Below are 17,487 nucleotides of genomic sequence, written 5' to 3' on the forward strand. Positions count from 1 at the left end.
CTTTACATCATATTCATAGTTGTCAAGGCCCGGGCCTTGACAACTTTGGTCATATTTAATCTCTGAAACAGTGATAACTGTTTCAGTGAATTTAAAATTTTAAAACTGTTTCAGTGAATTTATATGTTTTACTATATTTTTGTTTCCATAGTAACGTTTCAACAAAAAAGCGTGAAATGCTATAAGTTGATTTAAAAACTCCACTGTTTCATAAGTTATGTTTCCACGAGTAATTGCAAATGTGGGGATTTGTGAATAAGTTCTGACTTATTTAAAATTTGCCCTTTCTTGGAAAATTGTCAAATCATGGATTTGATTTCTTGATCTTTAGATGACTCAATTGTAGAAGCTCGTTCGCAATTGTGTTAATATATCAGGACATGATTTTGCTTGAAGTTATCAAATTTAAACTGGGATAAGGTAATAATAAGTTTAAAATGTTATTGAAATAAATCCTCATGACAGGACTGAAATTAGTTTGTAGTGTTCATTGAGATGAACTATTCTTCTGTGCACTGTTGAACTAATGCTGTGCCTCTAATTTATCGAAATTCTGAAACAAATTTGATTAGATTACGTTTTTTCAACGTTTTTCTCTGTTTTAACATTTTTATTTATAGAATAATAGTTTCGCTATATCGAACATTGTCTTACTCGAACACTGAAAATGTGACTGTTTCAATATATTTATATTTTTACTATATTTTTGCCTCCATAATGGTGAACTGCTAGGTTCGATTTTGTTCAAATCTATTAATAAGTTCAAAATGTTATTGAAATGAATCCTTAAGACAAGGCGGAAATTATTTGTATAGCTTGTAGTGTTCATTGAGATGAATTATCCAGTATGTCCACTGTTTAGCTAGTGCTGCGCCTCAAATATATCGAAATTCTGATTTTAACATTTTTTCTTCTTGAATACAGTTTTCGTTTGAAGCAATAACTCTTCTTGTTTTGAAGATTCACTAAATATTCTCCGTGTCATCTCAAAATATCTCAAAATTATGGGAACGATACATATAAAATGTTTCGAAAATAAAGAAGAATTCTCACCGCAATCGTTTCAATATCTGAAACCGTGACTGTTTCAGTGAATTTATATTTCATACTATATTGTTGTTTTCATAGTAACATCGAGGCTCTCTATTATCACATGCAACATTTGAAATGCTGTTCTTTGATTTAAAAACACCGCTGTTCCATAAGTTATGTTTCCACGAGTAATTGCAAATGTGGAGATTGACGACACAATTTCAATTGAAAAAAAACAAAAAATTCTCAGACAGGTTTGAACAGAATCGAACCTAGCAGTCACCGTTTCTAGTAATTCGTATCTCTGGTCTGAGAAAATCGAAACGTATTCGAACTTTTAAACAAGAATAGTTACTGTTACGGTAAACTAATGAAATTTGGTTATTGTGTTGTAACTAGTAAAGAAAGTATAAGTTCCCTTACTAATTACAAATCAGGCAGGGCAGATTAACAGGGTGAGAGAGTATGAAAGATGAGAGGAATAGAGAGGAGAGAAATACGAGGAGAGACCGAACGGAAGGAATAACGAGAGGGAGACAAGGAGGACATACCGAGGAGTTGACGAGGACAGAACTACACAAAATGCGTAGCTCAAAATACATTTTCCTGTGGACACTGTGCTAGAACTTCCTGAGAAACAATGATCACAATCAAGTAACTTTCTGTCTTCTTCATTCATTTCTGAAACACGTTATAGTTGAGTGAAATTGTATAAAACTAGCGGGTTGGGTCCGAACTGAAACCAATAAAGATGGGAAGAGTACATCAACAACAATATTTATTTAGTTCGAACTCTCAAATAAGAGTAAATACTGTTACGGTAAACTAATGAACTCTGGTTATTGACTTAATTATGATTTCGACAGAGACACCACTGATTCTCCTCACTGTTACATGTAAAACGGTTGTGTCCGAATCACTTTCATAGTGTCGACATTATTTCTTGAAATAATGAAAATGTAAGGAATCCGGCCCCTCAATCAGAATTAGCTCTTGCTGGTACCTCAAATAAATTGGAACATCATAAAAAATAAGTGCGTGTTGTCAACTTCTGGATAATCGACCCCTGCTCCGAAGTGTGGTCAAACAACATTACCCTGAAACTGTGAAAATTGATAAACTGCTAGAAATAATAAAAAATTAAAGATTTTAAGAAATCTTATATGGTAACCCGATTCACAATCAAGTAACTTCATGTCATCTGAAATGTAACATTTCTGAAAAAAGTTCTATGAAGTTGAGTAAAATTATATTAAACTAGCGGATTGATACCCAAAAGAAAACGAAAAAGTTGGAAAGAATTGAGAAATAAAGAAACTAAGGAACAGTGAATCATCGAACATGAAATAATGATGAAATCCAATGAGTTCCGATAGTGGTAGTGTTGGTAATAGTCTCCAATTTTTCACATGAATTTTGCAGTTTCACGTTGTCTTTTTTAATTTTTTGGAGACATGTTCCTATATTGCAGTGTTTACTTTCACATGTCTCATCTACTGAAAAAATTTATGTATTACCTACTGCAGCAATGAAAACTCATCTGTTACTAGAAACTGATAACCCATGAGATGAAAGTGAAATGAGATGAAACTATGAATTTTGTTCAGAAAATCAAAGAAACTAACTGAGAACGTCAACATCAAAGCTCCATTTTCTCAAACCTTAGAAAGTGGTCTCCTTTTATTATCGAAATAAAAAAGTTCCGACATTTTTTCCTCGTCGGTGTTTGCGGACTCAAGCCAAAATTATCAAATTTTGGCTTGAGTCCGCAAACACCGAGGGGGAAAAAATGTCGGAACTTTTTTGTTGCGACAATACTGGAATAAAGAAAAAAACAACAGGCAATTGAAACTCAGAAGTTGGTCTCAAAAGCGGAGACATGTTTTCTGGTAGATATTTGGAATCACTATATAACGCATTCTCTGTAAGACTCGAGCATCGTCATAGTACATAGGGGCCTAGAGTCTGTGAAGAAGTTAGGGCTTGCATTTTTATACAAACTTGTATTATGGGCCTCTAGTAACCCATATCCACAATATTGGCTCCCGGCTCGCAGGTACGGTAGTACGGTAGGTGCTCAAAGGTGCAAAAATGAAATTTTTTCTGTTATGTCGTAGAAAGCTGACATTTTTACCATGTTTTATAGGTGTAAAATAAAGTATTTCCACAAAGTTTCAAAACATGATTCAAAAAATTTCCCGAGTTGTAAGATAAAATCATCAATTTTTAAAGAATTTTTGGATTAAATTGAAAAAAAAGTGCCATTTTTGAAATAACATGTCTGAGTATTTTTTTGTTTTAAATGAACCACTTAAAGTCCTTTTCGAAAAATTAGACAACGCCCTATATCATCGATTCCCAACAGTTGAAAAGTGACAAAGTTGAAAACTAAAAAAATCGAATTTTCGAATTTTTTATTTTTCTTTTCACAAATGAATAGTCCATGTTTTTTTGAGTATTTTTTGTATTGACACTTTTAATTTTTCTTCACATTGTCATACTAAAAAATTACAATTTTTGAAAAAAAAATTTTTTTGATGATTTTTTTTTTGAAATTTTTTTTTTTCAAAAAAGTATAAAACTGATAATTTATTGCAAAATTATTTCTTTTAATTTCAGAAACTATTGTTTTAACTCAATTTAGGTGTTTTCATAACAACTACGGATAAGAGAAACTCGAATCACAACGACCCCGAATCACCAAAAAATTTTGGAATTTGTTGATTTGTTTATTTGAAAAAAAGAACCAAATTTGAAGAAAGCATATAAGGTTCAAATCTGTCGTTGGTTGTCTTGTTTAGTTTAATTAATAGCGTTTTGGAAATCACTATTTCCTCCGCTGTTCTCATCATACACCTCCTCCGAGTCAACAAATTTTTTCCATCTCTACCGATCGGTGCACCGAGCCGTCCGCCAAAAAAGAAAGTGAACAAAAGTCAAAGATAAATCGGGAAAAAAATGAAACATCGTGAATAAAAAAAATAATAAAGAAACACTTTTAATATTCGAACTCCCAATCGCACAGAGCAGTTCTGATTCGGGGTCGTTGTGATTCGAGTTGCTCTTATCCGTAGTTGTTATGAAAACACCTAAATTGAGTTAAAACAATAGTTTCTGAAATTAAAAAAAATAATTTTTCAACTAAATAATTTCAACTGTTGGGAATCGATGATATAGGGCGTTGTCTAGTTTTTCGAAAAGGACTTTAAGTGGTTCATTTAAAACAAAAAAATACTCAGACATGTTATTTCAAAAATGGCACTTTTTTTTCAATTTAATCCAAAAATTCTTTAAAAATTGATGATTTTATCTTACAACTCGGGAAATTTTTTGAACCATGTTTCGAAACTTTGTGGAAATACTTTATTTCACACCTATGAAACATGGTAAAAATTTCAGCTTTCTACGACATAACAGAAAAAATTTCATTTTTGCACCTTTGAGCACCTACCGTACTACCGTGCCTGCGAGCCGGGAGCCAATATTGTGGATATGGGTTACTAGAGGCACATAATACATGTTTGTATAAAAATCTGTCCCTAGGGCACACGTTGCTCGAGTCTTACAGAGAACGCGTTATATTCACTATTCTCTGTTTCTCATATGTCATGTTTCATCTGTTTTAATGAAACAAACAACGAAGCAAGTGATAGAAAACTATATTTTCATTTATTATTATTATGAGAAACAGATAAAAATATTAATGAAGTTTAGATCCCATTTATAGTCAAAATTGGTAGTTGGAGTTTTGAGTGAAATCGAGAGTCATATTATTATTATCCCACGATGACTTATTGGATGGTCCAGTAGGCCGAGTGAGGATTCCTTGGTGTTCCACTTGTTCCATATTGTGGTGGACGGCTCTGCATGGAATTGGTTGCGATTGACATGGAATGAGCAAATTATTGGTAGCCATGGATGCTTGATCAAGTGGTCTACAATCATTCATTGAGTACTGAGGTGCTCCGTTGCTTACAGTTGCTGAGGAAAAAGCAAAAGTAGGAACACCGGGAGTCACGTTGTAATTCAAAAAATTCGGAGCATAATGTGCGACTGTGGAGGTTGAAGGTCCATGAGTCAACAATGATTCCAGATTAGAGTTCCCATTACTTTGAGGAACGCCCATTGTGGATACGGTAGCCTGATAACACTCCGAATCCTCCTTTGCAACTATTGGTGAGTGGGACGATGTCATTGTGTTGTCCGCCAAGGAGATTCCAGAATTGTCTTCTGATTCCTTAAAATCACGTTTCCTATTTTTCATCAAATTCTCCTTAAAGTCAACTCTAGCAAATTTGTTTTTTGCTGTTTTCCAGTTTACCACAGCGGTGTTCTGAAAAAAAATGCTATGCCATTTAGCAAGAGAACAAGGAAATGATACCTTCACACAAGTGACTGCAACAAACTGTGTTACCTCGATTTCGAATGATTTGGGGAACTGTCTAGAGGCAATTTCAGATTCCTGGGAATAGATACTGAGGACTGGAATATAGCGGCAGCGAGTGTTGATAAGAAGTCCTTCCTGTCTTTTCTCCTCAGTCTCTGTCACTATTCTGGTTCTTTTCTTTTCAGAATAGATTTTAGCTGTCTTGAAGAATACTCCCTGTTCCATCCATACGCTTCCTTTACAAGTATCCGAAAATATCTCATTGCTCTCCCAAGACGCCTTCACCTTGATTTTACTTTCTTCCCAACCCCCCTCATTGCGTTTCAAGATATTGCTGTTGAGTCGCTTGAGTTTTAGGCCAAATGTGTAGTTTTCGTGTGTATTGAGACCAGTGACCAGGTAGTTGAGTTGTGGGAAGAGCATTCTGTAAAAGGATAATTAAGAAAAATGATATTTATAGGAAAATTACCTTCCGACTGATAGAACTAGCATCTCGTTGCGCAATTTATGAAGCTCCTTCCACTCTTTTTCATCTTTCAGCGTTACTCTGATATTGTCAGAATTGTCGATAACCGTTTGGGGTTGAGGCGGCAGTTGTGGTCGCTGGAATTCATGGGCTGGTCCTTGTTGGCTCCAGTGATGACTGACTGCGTGTGGTTGTGTATTCAGGAAGGCATTCTGGGGGTATCCATACTGTCCGTTATTCCACATCACGTGTTGATTCATCCGCATTTGATCCGTCAAGCCTTCTGATGGGTACTGAGGAAAGGGATTGGGGTACATTTCTGAAAATAAAAAATAGCCTTAAAATCAAATTACTGAAAATCGGTTTCAATAAGAACACAAAGAAATAAAAGTGAAGCAGAGATAATATGGAAATGGTATCTAAGCACAAACTAATAAAATGGAAGGGGATCTAGAAAAACCAACTCATCGTCCACTACAAGAAAAAACGGGGGCTAATAACAAAAAAACAGTCTGACCAGCAGGATTAGGATGTGTTGTGGGAGTAGCCTACCTCTGACACGTCCACAATATTTAAGACAAGATGGATACTGTAAGATAGCAATGATTCAGGGATACTGTACCCTAACTATGCTGCTAACTGTATACCCAAGAGTATACCTGATCAGTTATGGCTGGCAAGTGGAAAAAATTAGGTACTCTGGGAAGTATACTGTATCCTTGTACATATTTTATGTTACGGGTCATAAAAATTATTATACGTATCTTAAATAAGGAAAGAGGAGAGTTTACGAATTGTATCTCACAAATAGCTGTAAGATATCTGGAAATTCTGAAACAGGAACAGGTATTTCTTCTGAATCATGGCGGGAATTTTCATGCTGGTGTGTATCACGGAACTGACTTCAATCTGCTGATTAAAAAAATTGTTCCTGTAGCTGGTGGTGGGTAATAATGTGTTGCTAAATGATAGAAAACAGTGTAAGAACATTAAAAATATATGTTTTCCATGAAAAGAGTGTAACGGATTTAGTTACTTTCTGAGATAGTGCCAGCAGATACAATTTTTTTTCTGTTTCAGAAAACTCTCGATTACCTCGCAATGTACATATTATTGATTCACAGGATTTGAATAGTCAAAACTTTTTCTCGCTTGTTTGCTGATCAATCTGCTATTAACACCTTTGTTTCAGATTATTCATATTTTAACTGATGCCTAGCTGAGTTTCTCAAAAATGCACAACACCGTAAAACTCAGTATATAAAATGTACGCTTTAAATTTGAAGAAATTATGTTTCAACAGTTTGATTTATTGGAATCTTCTGGGAAAGTAGTGAAATCCAAAATGTTCTTATTCAGAACTACACAATAAAATATGAACCTGTTTCAAGAAATTTTGAATTTCCAAAAAAAAATAACCGTTTCAATATGATCATTTTCTCTTTGAACTGAAAATGTATTCAGTGGTGGCGTTGTCCGAGCACTAATTTTCAATAAAATCTTATTAATGAAACGTGAACAATGTTAAAAAGAATTTCTATCAGTATCTGTGCAAAATATAATCATAACATGGTCGTGAAACTCGATTTTGAAATAAAACTTGATAAAAATCGTTCACGCGATGTAACATTCAGTTGAAACTATTTTCATGAAACAGTAGAAAAACACTCGTGGTAGAGACTACAGAAAATTGTTTTTCTATGTTTCAAAAACTTAATTTCCAATCACATCCATGAAAGTTTTTGCGTACAGCTCAGAGTTGAGCGGAATTCTGCTTTCCGCCTTCCCCATTCCGTCAAAAAAAAATTTCACTTCCGCCTTCCGCATTCCGCCATTTCAAAAACCGCATTCCGCTCAACTCTGGTACAGTTCCGTTATTCCTGGCATTGCAGGAGATCTAATTTATTATGAAATGGGGGTATTTGAGTTTAGAACTCGGAAGAATAGAACTGAGACAAAATAAAACTGTGAAAATATAGAACAGGAAAAAACAGAACTGTTACAAAGTGGAACAGTGAAAGTTAGAACTGCTACAAAATAGAACTCCACGAAATAGAACTGAACACAATGGAACTGTTACAAAATAGAACTGCTACAAAATAGAACTCTACCACTGGTTTTGAAAATGCTTATTGGGCTTATCTAATATAATTTTATACAGTTTTTTGTTGACTATTAAATAGACAAAGACTTTATCTTCATAAAATAAGTGTTTTTAGTCGATTTTTCTCCTCGAAAATTGGTTATAATTCGTCTTAAAAGTCACGAATGCAAACGCGCTCCATTCGAACTAGAGTTCTATTTTGTAACAGTTCTATTTTGTAGCAGTTCCATTGTGTTCAGGTCTATTTTGTCGAGTTCTGTTTTGTAGCAGTTCCATTTTTTCGTAGTTCCACTTTGTTCAGTTCTATTTTTTCCTGTTCTATATTTTCACAGTTTTATTTTGTCGCAGTTCTATTCTTCCGAGTTCTAAACTCAAATACCCCCTATGGAATGTGTTTCTCGTTGTGAATAAATCAGGTAGATCAGCTTCTGACGTTTTTATTGAAAGTTCTTCAAGAACTCAAAAGTGATCTTACTAATTTATCTTTTAACCGTTTCGCAAACTTTACAATTGAAATTTGATAGTGAATTGAAGTAATAAAGAGTTTTCTTTTCTTGTCTTACTAAATGAATAGTTCTGTCGGTCCGCCCGACGCTTCTCTCCAAATAACTTCTCTCTGAACAGTTTCAAAACATATTTGGGGGTATACACCGTGCGCTTCAATTTTTTGGACCGTGGGTACCAGATTACTGTAGGATTACTGGAGCTACCGTAATGGAGTAAATGGAAAATAGCTTCAAACTGAAAGAGTGTAAGGACTCGAGTGGTAACAACCAGAAAATTCCAGAAACTTTGAGAAATGATTTTGAATTTTGGCGATATTTCAAATTGTTAGCAGGAATTCAAATTTTCGAGTTTCAGCGGATTTTTTCCTGTTTCAAATTCAATATTTTTTGAGCAAGTTTTACATTTAACCAATCTTCTACCCACGTTTACCAAAGTTTTGTTGTTTATCATTATAGTTTCAGTCTTATTGCCATCGTTCATTTATTTTGAGTTAAATTCGTCCAAAATGCTGAAAATGAATCAAATATTTCAATGTTTCAAATATACTATTCCTTCTGTTAGAATTAGTAGAGACAATAACTTTTCTAGTCGGAAAAATAAAAACAATAGTAACGAAACTGATTTGAAGCTAGCTTTTTACAATTGAAACCATGATACAGTTTCAAAAACTTTTCTTAGTTTATGCAAAATTGAAGACCGGTATGGTGAACCATACCGGTCTTCAATTTTGTGTTCAACTAGGAACGTCAGAGACGGATTTCACAAGTTATGTACATTTCTTGTATCTCACAAGTCAAAACAGTATACCTAACTTCCCAAGCAAAAGTATACCTGATCTTTTATAATGTGGACTGTATCCTTGTAAAATATAGGTGATTATAACATTTATTGTTAGACAGCAACAACTATCCGGAATAGCAAAATAGAGCTTACTAGAAGATATCTGGAACTTTTGGGACAGCAATATTTTGTATCACCAGTTGTGGTTTCGTATATCTCTACTATTCTCTTTCTTACCAGTTTTCCCATATATGAAGCTATTAAACTCAGAACCTGAAAACGGAGATGTTTTTCATTATCGTTTCTTTTCATTGGATTGTTTAATTAAAAATGAACTGGCTAATTGATACGGTTGCAAAAAAAATCCGTTTCAGATAACCGATGTTATTAATGATATTAATAATTAAGTTATTAATCGGAATATATCTTGAAGTTATCTAAAATATTAGCTGAAAAATCAAAGTGAAGCACTTTTCCTTATAACTAAAATAACGGTTTCTTCATTCTATCACATGTAGAAGTACATTTCTATTGAACTGAATACTTAGAATTCTAACTGCAAAAATATTTGCATAGTTGTCAAGGCCCGGCCCGGCCCGAAGGCCCGGGCAAATTGGCGCGAAAGTCAAATTTTCAAATTTTTTCGAATTTTTTTGAATTTTTTGAATTTTTTCGCGAAAAAGTCAAATTTTCGACTATGATTCAGAACAACTTTCCCCTCAATCAGTAATGAGCTTTATGAAATAGATATATGATGTTTTTATGGAATAAGTACTTTATCACGGTGTGACCAATTACGAGTAATATAAATCACCGTTTACCGTTTGGTTTCCGGAAAGAAATGTTTGGTTCTCTTCAAAGATACACCGAAGTCCATTTTGAAAGACGCGGAAGACAGAAGACGGTAGGAAAAAATTGTCGCATTCAAAGAAAAAGAAATACGAATGCAAAAATTACCAACGTAATGCTTACTCCAATCGCGGAAAAAAATTAACAGAACAGAGAAAAATGTTTTTTTTTTGAATTTCAATAAACATTTTCGAAATGTTTTTAAAAACAAGTTTCATTTTTATTGAATTATGTACTTACAGTTAGCACATCATTCTTCATTATTTCAGATTCAAGACGTATTCGAACTTCCCATGTGTTGATTTTCAGATTAGACAACCGAGATCCGAGTTTGCGATTTGAGATGTTAGGGTTTTTGGAAACACAACTATACATACACAAAGTTTTTCTATACCCGCAAGATGAAACATTTTGTTACATTCTAGAAGCTTAAGACGCACTCTCTGACTCGTTCGATCACCCATAGGCACACGAAAAAAGTCGACCATCTCCGATTTGCCTATAATTTCGATCAATGATAGTATAAAGTGTTCTCAGTAAATTGGGGTACTTTTTGGCCGGGTCCGTCACCTGGGTACCTAGAAAAATCAAAAATCGATATTTCTCGAAAAATTTTCCTGAAGTAGTTAGGAATGAAATCTCAACGGGAAATTAATGTAGACACTATTTTAAGCATTTTTTGTGTTCAGAAGAAAATTCCAGCTCAACACCTTCATAGTGAAAATTTTGAAAATTCATGAAATTTTCGGGTTTTTTTCATGAAATCGTTTTTATCTCGGCAGGGACACGAGAAGACAGCGTTTTTTATTTAAAAATCTAAATTTACATAAAATTTGGTATCGGAAACATGTTGTCCCTACTCGTAACTCGGGGACCAAAGAACGGTTTTTGGGAGAAGAATGAGAAAAACTTGGATTTTAATTTTCGAGGTCCTCCGGTAAATCATTTTTGATGTTCCAAAACCATGGTTTTTTGTGTTTTTTATTCAATCATGCCATTTTTCTTCTGTCCCGACACATATTTTGATCATACCACGAAAAAATATTCGAAAAAATTGAATTTTTTGAAATTTTGAAATTTTTTCCAGAATTGAATCATTCGAACCGAAATATTAAGGATATCAGTATAAAACTAGGAGAACATGACTGGAACATAATTTAGGTTCATGAAACAATTAATTTCCTTTATCGGGTCGTCTGAAACTTACGCTTTAATGATGAAATTTAGCGAAATGTTCAACTAGGGAAGTTGATGCAAAGGAACTTTATACTTGCAACGTTATTTGACAGAGGACTGTGTTGAATATGACAGAAAAAATGAGAAAACGATAAAAATTGACTGATATAGCAAGATTTTCGAAAAAAAAAACTTTTCTGACTTACAAAAAAGGTCAAACTATTGAACATGTAAAAGTCTAATTTAGTCTTTTTTTCGAAAATCTTGCTATATCAGTCAATTTTTATCGTTTTCTCATTTTTTCTGTCATATTCAACACAGTCCTCTGTCAAATAACGTTGCAAGTATAAAGTTCCTTTGCATCAACTTCCCTAGTTGAACATTTCGCTAAATTTCATCATTAAAGCGTAAGTTTCAGACGACCCGATAAAGGAAATTAATTGTTTCATGAACCTAAATTATGTTCCAGTCATGTTCTCCTAGTTTTATACTGATATCCTTAATATTTCTGTTCGAATGATTCAATTCTGGAAAAAATTTCAAAATTTCAAAAAATTCAATTTTTTCGAATATTTTTTCGTGGTATGATCAAAATATGTGTCGGGACAGAAGAAAAATGGCATGATTGAATAAAAAACACAAAAAACCATGGTTTTGGAACATCAAAAATGATTTACCGGAGGACCTCGAAAATTAAAATCCAAGTTTTTCTCATTCTTCTCCCAAAAACCGTTCTTTGGTCCCCGAGTTACGAGTAGGGACAACATGTTTCCGATACCAAATTTTATGTAGATTTAGATTTTTAAATAAAAAACGCTGTCTTCTCGTGCCACTGCCGAGATAAAAACGACTTTACGAAAAAAACCCGAAAATTTCATATATTATTAATTTCCCGTTGAGATTTCATTCCTAACTACTTCAGGAAAATTTTTCGAAAAATATCGATTTTTTGATTTTCCTAGGTACCCAGGTGATGGACCCGGCCAAAAAGTACCCCAATTTACTGAGAACACTTTATACTATCATTGATCGAAATTATAGGCAAATCGGAGATGGTCGACTTTTTTCGTGTGCCTATGGTCAGTTGATCGATGCTCGATCGACTCGGAGAATGCGTCTTAACATCCTTTTCTTGAAACAGTGAACACAGCATCTAATAAAACCCGAAAATTCAATACTTGTCAAGGCCAGGACTCGGATAATTGGCGCCAAAAGTCGAATTTTTTTGAATTTTTCTCCCGAAAAAATTAAATTTTCAGAATTAGAAAACATTCTTATGATTCAGAATTAAAAAAAAAAATTATCAAAAAATATTCTCACATGTTTGATTTTTGAAAAAATTGGGGGTTTTTTTTATAATCCGGGCTTTGCCGGGCTTTGACAAGTATGGAACAAAAAGTATCTGTGGAGAAATTTTCAGAATTGCTTTGAACGTTTAATTAAAAATTCACCAACTGCTCAAATTTTGACGGTACTCTGAAACAGAGACCGCAAGATGAGGCCGACTCATAAAATTTCTACTTTACCTTTCAGTTGTCTAGTTTGTGTGCCTGTTCACTCCAATATCAATTCCTGGGGCATTCCAATACATTACAAACTAATCGGAAAAAAGTTTCATTTTTCAAAAAAAAACCGATTCTAAATCTACAAATTACAATTTATCAAGATAATTATCAAGGGCTGGAATTCCCTCTTTGAGACCTTTTCGTTTTCTTATATCCGTTACAATTTGATTCGGCTTGCTACCAATTTCCAAAGGGTCACCGGGTAGTACCTGCCAATGATCAAACACGCATTGCGGGAATGCTTGTCCACCGGTGTTGGATCGGAGATCTGCTGTGAATCCAAACGATTCGTTGACAGGTAGATATGCTTTGACAATGAAAATCGGAGTTCCAATGACTTGAGATTCTTCAATGACAAGGCCACGTCGCTTGTTGATGACACCGTAGATTCCTGAAAAGAAATCATAAAAAGTAATTTACTAGAGTGACCATTAAGAATTACCTCCTATTACCGGCTCCGGACACTGAATCTCCACCAGATACACCGGCTCGAGGACTCGTGGCTCTGCAGTCAACTGTGATGCGTAGAACACTCTCCTTGCCGCCGGAATAATCTGAGCCCCTCCACGATGCATAGAATCCGAGTGGACTGTGACGTCATGGATGTTGAATCTCACACCTCTCAAAGTCTCCTCACAAAGGACACCTTCTCTAGTCGCCCAACTGAATCCGGCCATCATTGGATCCTTGATATCATTCAAATATTGTACTCCTTTGGTCACATCGAAAAGAAGATTCGGGCCAGTGCCATCTGGACCGAAGCACCATATCCTCCGGGCTTCCGTAACGTCATAGTTGTACTTCTCTGATAGAATTTTGGCGCGAGATTTGAATTCATCACGGGCGTTAATGACTCCTCCCTCGATATCATCTGCGAGACCATCTGGCATTGGCTGAGCGGAGCAGTGAAGTCGATTCAGCTTATTTGCAGACTTCGCAAGACAAATCAGGCTAGACTCCGCTTGAACTGTCTCCCGATACGAAACTACTGGATCCGAAATCTTCAGTGGGATACAAGCATGGTCCTCCTCCAAGTCTTTCAAACAAATCTCCAAATGGAGCTCCCCGGCTCCAGCGATAATGTGCTCACCGGAAGATTCGAAGGTGCATTGAACCATTGGATCCGACTTGGCTAGTCGCTTGAGTCCTTCCACAAGTTTTGGTAGATCAGCCGGGTTCTTTGCCTCCACAGCGACACGGACCACCGGGGACACTGAGAATTTCATGACTCGTAAGTTATGAGCGTCCTTAAATGTTGTGATGGTACCACCTTTCACAAGGTATTGATCAACTCCAACTAATCCAGCAATATTTCCACACGGGATATCCTCAATACACTCCACAAACCGTCCCATCATGATAATCGTTCGTTGGATAGTCTTCTCATACAAGTCATCCTTCTTCCCTGGTACGTAGTTCGGTCCCTGTATCCTTGCCTTCATTCCAGTCGCCACTTTTCCAGAGAACACTCTTCCAAACGCATAGAATCTTCCCTTGTCAGAAGTCGGCACCATTTTCGAGATGTACATCATAAGGGGACCATTAGGGTCGCAGTTTTTGATTGCCAATGCTGCATCGTCATCGTGTGGCCCTTCATATAACATTTCCATTCGGTACTTCTGCGCGGCGACGGGCGATGGAAGATGGAAGGCTATCATTTGGAGCATGGTGTCACCTGCTGGCAACCACCGTCGCATGAAGGCTTTCAAGAGTGGTTTGCCTTCCAGGTCCTCTTCGTCGTAGTCAAGCTTGATGGAAAGTTTTTTCACGAGCTCCTGGATCTTTTCTTTCTTTACATTCATGATGGCATCGAAAACCATGAGTATTGGTTCAAGCACAAATTGATTGAATCCTCGTTTGCTGCTATCATCGGTTTTGGTACAGCTCCACTTTTTCGTGGTAGGGTTGAAGAATCGGTCTCCCCACAGGTTTTTCATCAGTTTGTCGACCTGAAAATTTACTTTTTTGATTGGATTCCGGCTGTTTTACAGATAAATTCCGAGTTTTTTGAGAAAACGCGTCAAAGGCGCGCCAGACGGTTTGGTTTTGACTTTTCCATAGATTATTTTGGGATTTGAGTCAAAATTTTCACATATCTGTCGCAAAATTGATGAATTTATGATGACCAAAACTTCTAATTTTTTCTCGGCTGGCGCACCTTAGCCGCGTTTTGCTGAAAATCAGCATTTTATATAGGATAATGAATTAGACCTTCTCAAATTGATAGAATACTGCAGAAAATCACAGTTGTAGAAAACGCGTCGAAGGTGCGCCAGACTTGATGGATTTTTTATTTTTTTTCGAGCGATAATTCGGGTGTTTGACCTATTTCCAGTAAGTTTTCAACAAATTTCGACTCTTTTACAGCTAAAAGTATGTCGATTAGATTTTGGCGCACTTTGGGCATCACTGATACCAGAGCTGAATCGAAATTGCGGAAGGCAAAATTCCGCTCATCCCAGAACCCTACCTGAACTCCAAACTTGTCAGCGTACATCTCCGAGAACTGCTTCAACGTGAACGCCCATCCATGGAGACCAGATCCAAACCCAACATTTCCAGTCGATGGGTCTACCATAACTGGGCCCATTGGACCATCATCATCCAAATAGGTGGCGATGATCACATTGACATTCTCCACTATCCGTCGGAACGTTTGATACATCTCCTCGGCTCCCAGCTGCAATTCTAGAAGAGCTCGATCCATCTTGTTCATGAACAATATCGGCTTGATTCTCTCGGCAATCGCCTGCCGTAGAACGGTCTCCGTCTGAACACAAACTCCGGATACACAGTCCACCACTACCATAGCTCCGTCAGTGACTCGAAGCGCCGCGGTGACTTCAGATGAGAAGTCGACGTGGCCTGGAGAGTCGATGAGGTTGATCAGGAAACCGTTGAACTTTTCGGGTTTTCCGTTGACTTCAATGGTTTCACATTGTTGTTCCCCTTGGACAAAGTCTAGATCCTTTTTGTCGAGCTCGAAGAATAGGGAGATGGCGCTGGAAAAAAATGTAAATATAAGATTATGGGTTCGTCTATATGATTGTGTCATTACTAAAAATTGCATGCCCTAATCTTTCAAAATAATATTGTTACCGTATAATTTTGCATTCGACCTCCCCAACTTACGTCGACTTGATCGTAATACACCTCTCCTGCTCATCCTTCCTTGTGTCCGTAAATCTCGCTTCACCGGCTTTCGACTCCGCGATAATACCCGCCTTGGACACGAGGGAATCCGTCAAAGTAGACTTTCCATGGTCCACATGAGCGATGACGGCCATGTTACGGATATTCCGTCTCCGGTCCATCAGGGAGCGTATCTCATCGGCGGTGAAGTTGACCTGGAAAAAGAGGAACATGAAAATGTGAGGTAGATATTAGCTCGCTTCGATAGAGCGCGGTTGTAAGACGTGTCTCGTGCTGATGCGATCCAAAAAATTGTGTTCCATTAATATTGCGGCAGTAATATGCAAGGTAAGTGTGCTATCTATAAGTGGACTATATGAAAGTCAGAAAATTTGAGTTTTCGTCAATAATTTTTTCCGTTTTTATCTGTGAATATCAGAAAACTTATTTTGGGTGAAATGTTGCTTCCGTCGACTTTTTTTGACTTTTTTGAGTTTTTCAAGAAAAAAAAAAGTAAAAAGTAGACAAGAATGTTTCGGAAATTGCCGAAAACCACGCCCATTTCCTGCGGCAGTGCTATTGAAAAACTCAAAAACCTTATATTTCTGTATCTACATTTCAAAATGGTTTTTTTTTCGGAATTTGTTTACGATGCAATAGAAAAACTTTAAAAAACCAATAAAACAAGTTGTCAAAATAATTTTGGAAAATCTTTTAATTTTAAAAGCATGTCACAATGTCAGCACGATGAAGAATGAATGCAAGTTGTGAAATTGTTTTGTTTGGTTAAAATAAATTCCGAAACTATCTCAAACGGAGCAACTCAACGTCGAACATGACACTGTTTCTGGTATTCTTGATACAGTAACGTACGGTACTAACACCAAATAAAATAGTATGTTCACAATGAGCTAAGCCTACCTCTGCATATATTGATAACCGGGTTACAACTTGTGGTGACGGTGAAATTAGAGCTCTTACTGGAGAGACCTAGCGAAATAAAAAATTGCTCCCGAATTAAAAAATATATTGGAAACAGTAAAACCCTATATGGCTTGAAACCAACATTGTTTAATCCTGGTAACGTGGTTAACAACTTTTGAGACTAAAAGAATAGACTGGCATCATTGCGCTAGAATTACCTATGCGCTGGTCTAAAAATGACAGAGAGCCGTTTTTCCCGAAAATCAAATTCTTTGTGAAAGCGAAAAATTTGAAACAATGAACTGCCCAAAAATGTGTTGCAACAATCTTTTTCAGTTTTCAGAAGAGTCAACACAAAAGGAAAACACAAACAAAAAATTTAACAGTTTTCGGAATTTTTTTTAGTTTTGAAAGACTGTCGCGATGCTACTTATTACCCCACACTCCGCGCTAATGGGCTCCATACAAAAAAAGTGTCAACAACAAAAATAAAACTATTGGTTTATTCTAGTCACCGTAGGAAAATTGAAATAATAGGAAAATTATTATCTCCGTGTCAAGAAAG

At 36.0% G+C, this 17,487-nt stretch overlaps 1 protein-coding gene across 1 annotated transcript; it reads right to left on the reverse strand.

The window, feature by feature from the left end:
* Positions 1-4,759: 4,759 nt before the first annotated feature.
* GCK72_012433 (uncharacterized protein) lies at positions 4,760-6,202 on the reverse strand (the record flags this gene model as incomplete). The annotated part of the gene is made up of 3 exons (XM_053729110.1): positions 4,760-5,365; positions 5,414-5,843; positions 5,889-6,202. 3 exons carry the CDS (start codon positions 6,200-6,202, stop codon positions 4,760-4,762), a joined length of 1,350 nt encoding a protein of 449 aa, XP_053583882.1.
* Between the last annotated feature and the right edge of the window lie 11,285 nt (positions 6,203-17,487).

The sequence above is a fragment of the Caenorhabditis remanei genome, chromosome IV, assembly GCF_010183535.1.
Source record: "Caenorhabditis remanei strain PX506 chromosome IV, whole genome shotgun sequence".
Classification (NCBI taxonomy): domain Eukaryota; kingdom Metazoa; phylum Nematoda; class Chromadorea; order Rhabditida; family Rhabditidae; genus Caenorhabditis; species Caenorhabditis remanei.